Source organism: Hordeum vulgare, chromosome 3H (assembly GCF_904849725.1).
Source record: "Hordeum vulgare subsp. vulgare chromosome 3H, MorexV3_pseudomolecules_assembly, whole genome shotgun sequence".
Lineage (NCBI taxonomy): Eukaryota > Viridiplantae > Streptophyta > Magnoliopsida > Poales > Poaceae > Hordeum > Hordeum vulgare.
This window is the reverse complement of record NC_058520.1, coordinates 59,347,954-59,356,166: the sequence shown is the minus strand read 5'-3', so window position 1 is coordinate 59,356,166 and position 8,213 is coordinate 59,347,954. Positions and strand designations below refer to the sequence as shown.

General features: G+C 43.4%; 1 protein-coding gene across 1 annotated transcript; it reads right to left on the bottom strand.

The window, feature by feature from the left end:
* Positions 1-1,176: 1,176 nt before the first annotated feature.
* Positions 1,177-7,982, bottom strand: LOC123442964 (DDT domain-containing protein DDR4-like). The gene is made up of 11 exons (XM_045119160.1): positions 7,745-7,982; positions 7,541-7,651; positions 5,915-6,001; positions 5,792-5,829; positions 5,627-5,708; positions 5,388-5,494; positions 3,465-3,627; positions 3,299-3,388; positions 3,061-3,181; positions 2,583-2,625; positions 1,177-2,090 (listed from the first exon to the last, which is right to left on the bottom strand). Exons 1-11 carry the CDS (start codon positions 7,892-7,894, stop codon positions 1,475-1,477), a joined length of 1,608 nt encoding a protein of 535 aa, XP_044975095.1. The 5' UTR covers positions 7,895-7,982; the 3' UTR covers positions 1,177-1,474.
* Positions 7,983-8,213: the final 231 nt, after the last annotated feature.

Below are 8,213 nucleotides of genomic sequence, written 5' to 3'. Positions count from 1 at the left end.
GACTCGCGCACCACTCACTTCCTACTACCGATGTGTTGAAGAAACAGAATATGCCAGATCGAGACATTTGCCCGCTTTGTGGCGGACTAGATTCATGGTGTCATGCCCTGGTCTCTTGTAGCGTGCCAAGGTGTGTTTGGGCGTCGTTGGTTGAGGGGATTGTCTCTCACATGTCGGCCAATACTAAACCTAATGCAAGGCTTTGGCTCTTCGAACTCGGTGATACACTGGACCAAAAGAGCTTCACTCGCATGGCGGTCACCCTGTGGCCTATCTGGTATGCTCGAGCAAGGCGGTGTATGACGCCACCTTCCAAAGCCCACAGCAAACAATGTTCTCATAGATAACTTTGTATCTGAGCTGGGGCAGGTTGCAAGCGGCGACGGGAACCGAAGCTCTACTGCTGCAGCCCATGCACCGGCGGAGTCATGGAGCCCTCCTCCACCTGGAACGGTCAAGATCAATGTTAGCAGGGTTGCCTCACGGTTATTTCATGGAGGCGTTGTGGTGGCTATTTGCCGAGACCATACAGGTCTATACTTGGGGTCTTCGGCGATGGTATTCCAGGGGGGCAATGATCCCTTGATCTCGGAGACCTATGCGTGTCGGGAAACTTTATCTCTCCTAGAGGACTTGGATGCGCATAACATTTGTATGGCCTCGTCTCGTCTGAAAGTGGTGAATGACATCATTAGGAGGACAACAGGCCCTAATGCAGCGATAGTTCATGAGATTAAACACTGTTGTAATAAATTTCTTTCTAGTTCTTTTACTCTCGAGTCTAGGACTCCTAGACTCTTAACGGGGAGGCCAATAATCTCGCCAAGTTTACTTGTAATTTAACTGTGTGTAGGCATGTGTTGTTGGATACCCCTCACGACACAAACATTGTATCTATGACACTTGTTTTGAATGAATAAAGCAGACAAGATTTCTTAAAAAAAAAAACATAGTTCCACCTCCATCTGCAGCATGACACAATTCGTCATCGCTCCGGTTGTTTTTGGTAAACAAAAAAAGAACGCCCCATTTTACCTTGCCCTAGTGACCCCTGCAACACCATGCAGCATAAAAACTGTTAACAACACCATGCAGCATAAAAACTGTTAACAAAAACACAATCTCTGGCGCCACATACATCAAGCAAGCCACTTTCAAAATACACGAGCACCGCAATTTACTTAAGGCTGGCCAGGTCATGCTTGATCAGTTTAAAGTTTCATAAAGCATAATTTAAGTGAACCGTCTGATAACACTATGTACAACCACAACAACAGAATATACCCACGACTTAAAATAACCAGGCAATTCTTTGGAGAGGAAAAAAGAAAGGATAAACTAGGCAATGGTACCGTCTGATTCCCACTACCCGCTAGCTGGTATAAGTGGAAGCCGGCGAGGGCCCTAAACCTATCAAACTCGCCAACTTCCATCGATGTCACAAAATACAAAAGAGATGCACAGATACTCATCTCTAAGAGGACTTAGATTCCTCCTCAGAATCTGCAGCTGAATCTGACTGATGATCATCTTCCTCCGAATCTGCAGCTGACTCTGACTGATGATCATCTTCCTCAGAATCTGCAGCTGACTCTGACTGATGATCCTCTTCCGAGCCATCTTCAGAGCCTGACATAGAGAACTGTTTGGAGATGGGTGTCGGTCTTTGCCTCGTTGTCTTCTTTGTCCTAGCTTCAGGAGTGACCTCCCCCGGGTGCACCATCTCTTCGTCAGAACCTTTCATGTTTCTTCGACTCCGACGAACCCCTGGTCGATACTGCCTGCCTCGGGCAGCAAGGCGAGTCCTCTTGCGGGTTACAACAACCTCCTCATCCGAGTTGCTCTCGTACGAGTCAGAAGCATCAGTGTCTCCATCGCTGCTGGAGGAGCCGTCATCCTTGTCATCATAGTCTGAGACTTCATCGTCGCCAGAACTAAGATCGTCTAGCTCCTCCTTGGCATCCTCCTGATCTCTGTCTTCATTATGCTCTCGACTGATGTCAGATCCTACATCAGCTTTGTTGTCTCCCTGACGAGGAACGTGCTTTTCCTTTTTGTCCACCTTGTGTGGATCAGTTTCCTTTCCTTTCCTGCATCCAAGTACATGAATTATTTTCAAGAAGAATGCACTGCCGTTGTATAAACAAAGGAACAACCAGTGAAATTTCAGTATATGAAAAAGAAATGAGAAGGCAAGCCATATTCCACTGTTGATGTTTCTTTCAGGAAAACCGGACAGGGACAAATCCCTGGAACCAAGATCAAGACATCATTTTTCTTCTTTCTTTAGAGTTATATATGCACCACTCCCCGATCAAAATTTACGAACTGCAGAGCATGCTTATTTACAATATTAATGAACAAGCAAGGACGCACTTTGAAAATGTGGTAAGCATTATCATAAACAAATTTGATTATGCTTCTATTATGACAGAGCAGCTAAATGCCCTGTTTACATATGTAAGATGTTTTGGCAGTTCAATTTGAACTGCCAAAACATCTGGAAAACAGCAGTCGATAGTATAGTACTCTGTATTTACAAAGAAACTACTGGAAAACAGCAGTTGATTGTTTGAACTTACGCTGTAGCTTTTATTGCCTCGTTTATGCGACGATCATAATCAGCTGCACAGAAAACAAATACATGGTATCAGTGTCAAAAGGATAGCACGTGATCACAAAATATAAATATTTTCAATTAATGGTCAAAATATAAACTTCTACAAAATTGGAACACAGTGGAAGCAGCCTACATCACATATTGCAAATAACAAACACAGTAGAATCAGTGTTCCAACTCCCCTAATTTGCCTCTGACAATCAGAACCAGTAAAAGCATATTGATACAAGCATAAATTTGATTACATAAATGAGGGATGCCAAAAGAACATGAGTTTTAATATAACAACCAAGCTGCAGGTCATGAAGCCAAAGATATTGCCAATGTAAGGAACAATTGTGAAAGGGTTTCGTTAAAATTGCAATTATTCATCCACTGCTGGAAATTTAGAGTGTTTTTTTCATCTGTAGCTAAGATTGTGGAATAGAAATGTTCCTTACAGTAACTGTAGGTGACAGGTTTACGTTCACGCAATGAACGGGTTTGGAAAACATTAGCAAAAGCTAATCGCTCCAAACGCTCATTCTTCTGCTGCCGACGTTTCAAGTCCCTCTCTTTCTTCTGCAAGTTAAAGAACAGGTAAAATGCTGTGATAAACCATCAGCACAAAAGTAAAATCTTTTGCCAAGGATAGATAGATGCAAAGATGACAAAAAATGCAACAAGGGTGGAACTTACCTTTTGAAACTTCTCCACAGCTGGAACAATATTTTCCTTAAGATGCTCTCCAATGGTAGCTTCAGATCGACCCTTGCTGCATAACTTCTCCTGTAAACATCACATGTCAAATACCGGTACTAAAAAGTGAAATGCACATGAAGAACAAATCAGCAGGAACCGTAACTGATATCTCAAGAAACTCATCAAGGTTAGTTGCAACTGTTTCCCACTGAATATTGGTAATGGGTTTTGTCAAACGGCCATCCTTCCCTTTCCAGTTATTCTTAAAACCAACCGATACATCTTCTTTGTATAATCTATGGCCAATAGTTGAGTCCCCAACATACCTTCAAGCAGGAAAAATTTAAAAAGGAAGTGTTAGCAAGACAATAAAAGATACGAAGGGGGCAATCAATTATTTTTCTGGAATGTGCAATGGACAGAAAACAAACACCAGATGAAAATATTCAAGGTCCAAGCCTGCCAGATAACATAAAGCATCACTTTAAATGAAGTGTATGTGTCATATTAGAGACACAGTAGGTGGACAGTTGAAAACCAAGAAGGGCAATACCAAGGATGGAGGAGTAAATCCTTAACAGTCAGCCATATTTGTCGCTATCGAGTTTCTAGAATAGTAATCCAATTTGCATTGGTAGCAAATTCCTTGCCTGACAGCTGATCGTCTCAATTTGGTCATCTATGATCTATGCTTAACATAGATATAGTCCATATTTGCATTTGTCTTACTATGAAGGAAAACCAAGACAAATATGGACTATATCTATAGTAAGTTTCATGTTGCTGAGCCAAGGCGAGTTGAGTTGACATGGCACCCGGCATGGCGACAATTAGACGTTCGGTGAAAATAATAATAGGTAATATATTACTTCCTCCATTCCTAAATATAAGACCTTTTATAGATCTCACTATGACGACATACGAAACAAAATGAATGAATCTACACTCTAAAATATGTCTATATGTATCCGTGTGTAGTCTTTAGTGAAATCTCTAAAAGGTCTTATATTTGGGAACGGGGGGAGTACATGGCAAGAAATATAAAACTATACCACATATGGTAGCAAATTCCAACATTATGTCAAAGTTAGGCCCAAAAGGTATTCCAGAGCCAACCCATTAGGCCCAACAACCTGTAATGTATAAGCTAACAGAAACCCTAGCAGCTCTCCGTCCCATCTATGTCTCTCCCTCCAACCTAGCTGCCTATGCTCCTACCATGCCGTCCCTACAGCCACCAATCCCATCTCTGCTGCCGCTCCAGCAGCCCCGTCGCCGGTGAGCCACTGCAAGCTCCAGCAGCTGAACTGTTCCCAGTCTCTGTCCACAAGCGAATCGGCCACACTGGTGGCATCCCCCCCCCCTCCCCAGTGCACTCACCCTCCAGATCCAATATCACCCATTCTTGTGCCAAAACTCAAGTTTATGTCATCGATTTCCCACTGGTCAAGCGAAAAAGTTAGCTGAGGCGGCGCCATTAATTTCTGGGCACCCGCCTAACTGAGAAATCCTGGGCATCGATCCCAGTCATCCACGTCAAAGCACCCAGACTAAATGGGGACGACTTAATAATCTTGAGTCAAGCCATGAATATCAAAGATTGCATCAACTTCTGTTTTGGAAGTTGTGATTGCAATTTTGGAATATGCAGAAACGGCTTTAAGAAGTGAGTTCGAGCCGATAAGGAATAGGAACTATTAAATGGGTTGCTATGAAGGGTATATGCAGCCCCCCCCCCCCAACCCTAGGTATGCAGGCAGACGCGTCTGCATCGTCCGCTGAGCCGGAAATGAACCAATCCTTGATGCTTTAATTACTGTGTTAGTTCTAAAAACATTCAGTGCAGACAGATGCAGGCCTCACACCTGCATCCCTATCCAACCCCTCACTCGTGTCTGACGTGTGCATGGAAGGATTTAAAATTTATGAAATGGGCATATTAGGTTTCCTGCTCATTAGGGTAACAAGACCTTTCTGTCGAAGCTTACTTTTATAGTATAGTAATACTGAAAAACTTAACTGAGGAGAGAAGTGACCGAAGATGATAAATTACGGAAAATGTAATGAAAAGGAAAGGAGTACTGACCAGTATATAGCCCCATCACTAGCACTGCCTAGCTTGTCTTTCCTGAAGTTGCCAATAGTACCTCCTTTCTTCATTTCATCATTTATGTAAGCTATTGCATCATTTTGCTGAAATATAGAATTTTTTAATTAATCTAGCATGTGTAAAACACTCACGGAAACTTGTTGATATGTAACATGTGTAAATGCTAAGCTAGCTGAAACTTTACCAATTAAGAACATGTCTCACAAAAGCAATACCTCTGAGCGAACTTCACAAAGCGCTTTGAGTATAAATAAACGGCTCACTGGATCCTGCTCCTTAAATGTCTCAATTTCCTTACTGCGCCAATAAAAGGGTTACAGTGATGAAAAATCAACAGAGAGTAAAACACAGAGCCTTGTTTACAATATGATGATGCATACCGAGGATTTTTTTCGAATGGGTTTGCTCCTTCAGCAACCTGAAACCAAAATTTAGTAAGAACTGGACTAGTCTATTTTATTTACATTACTAGAGAGGCCAGGCAATATGTACCAGCAACCTACCCATGACCACCAGTCGGATAATTTCTTGGCAGTTGATACTATCCATCCATCATCAGCATTGAGGTTTTTGTTAACTGGTGGTATTCCCTGAACATTGACCACTATAAGTTAGCGAACAACATCAAGGACAAACATGGCACCGTACAACAAAAAAAGTTGATACTTCACTATGTCAGAAGAAGAAAGTACCAAACTAAAATCTATATCACTATATAGTTTACCAATATCAACACGTCTAAACAGTTGGATCTCTTAAATCATACGGCTCAGATTCAATGGATTTAAGTACTGGACTTTGTGGCAATATGTACACAGTTGGATAGGGATATCTAACGGCCTATGTTTCCAGGATTTGCGGTCAGCCCCACCACCTAGCTTCCTATGCGCTCCTCACTTGCGTGTTGTACAAAGTTCTTGAATTTTCTGTCAGATACTAGCAGGCCACACCTATATCTACTTATCTAGCAAGGCAGACAGGCCACAAAGGCCCGGTGATTACACTAGAAGATGTATACAGATGGCATGCATGTATATCACTTAGAAAAGCATGCAACGCAGCAGCGGCAAAAACGCACAAGTTGAAACCTAAAAGGGAAACCTTTCCATTTTCTTTAGATGCATGCTTCTTCTGTTCTCTCCTAGAGTGTCACATAAAGAGCCCCCCCCCCCCTCCTCTCAGGTACACATCCCAAACCTTCGTTGAACCATTTGCGTACCTATATAGGGAGCAATCTTATTTTCTCTTCGTTATTAATTTTAGGGTACCATTGTACCCTCTTCCAAAATTTTGGACGTGCTTTTTGCACGTACAGATTACTAGGTGTAGCGACATAAATCCCATTCTGCAGATGTGTAGGCAATATATCACACAATAAACAATGCTAACATTTAGTACAAATACATAAACCATGAAGATGCCCCACACATGTCCTGTTGAGAAATGCAGACTGCACTAGAAGATCAAAAATTTATGAGCGCAGTGGTTTTTACAAAATTGATTTGTCTTGGTCAGACTCGGACACAAACATTATAGACAAATAGTTGGTAGAAGATCTTCACTTGGCAACATATTTTCCGGATTGGCAGGTGTGAAACTTGCAGTACATAAAAGAACAATAATTTAGTTTAGAAAATAGTAGCAGGTAGACAGACGTCTTGATGACTTAGTGTGTAGATCTATACCAGACATATTTTGCCAAGTGAAGATCTTCTACCAGACATATTGGCGACTGAGCATAATTCCAAAGTCTCAAACACACATCCATAACAAGAACATGAAACCAATCAGGCCACCCATGTTCCATAAACATTAGCACGAATGCCTAATATGCACAGCAATCGGTGCACAATGATCAAAAATACAAAACTAGAAGGGAAATTAATATCAAAATAATTTTGTACGAATCAAGTAATTAAAAATGTTAAAATACGGCATTAAGAACGTTAAAACAAAGCATACTACTCCAAACCTAGGCTATTTAGACATGCCACTATGCATCTGATCTCTGCACAAACAATCAACCGCACTGTTGGCCAGACCAAATCAGATGAGCAAAGTACTTGCACGCACTCCGCAACCCACGGCCCACACAGACCCAGCACAAAATTCAGGAGAGCGATGAAAACCTTCAAAAGGGCAATGTGGATGCGAGCGAGGTCGTCGCTGTTGGTGATGAGCGCCGTCTCGATCTCGTCGGCCGAGAGGCCCAGGTTCGCCTCGATCACCGGCTCGAACACCTGCAAATCCGCATCCGGTTACGCCGACGCGAAGCGGAAAACCGACAGGCGGCAAAAGGGGAAGCCGGAAACCCTAGACAAAGCCGGGCGCACCTGGAGGAAGTGGAGAACGGAGGCGAGCTCCCAGCGGCGGCGGAGGAGCACGCGGGGATCCTCCGCGGGGCCTTCCTCCGGAGGGGGAAGCGGCGTCTCCTGGTGCTTCCTCGGCGACGAGTGCTTCGAGCGCTTCGCCGGCGAGGCCATGGAGGCGGGCGGGGGAGCGTTGGGTGGGCGGGAAGGGGGGAGAATTCGGGGGTGGAGGCGGGACGGAGGGCGGGGAAGAGTCCAGACGCACAGGGGAAGCGGCGCTTGCGAGTGGTTGAGTATTATAGGGGGTTTTTTTCTCACGCAAAGCGGCCGCACATTTTGTTTTTAACCCTAGCAAACGCGTGGGTTTGCTCGTGTACTCAGGGGCCTATATTTGGATAGAAACTGGATTGAAGGTGTTTTCGTATGACAACTATCGTCTCACACTTTTTATTTCTCTACATGTAACTCTGGCCTTATCCGTTTTTTAAATCAC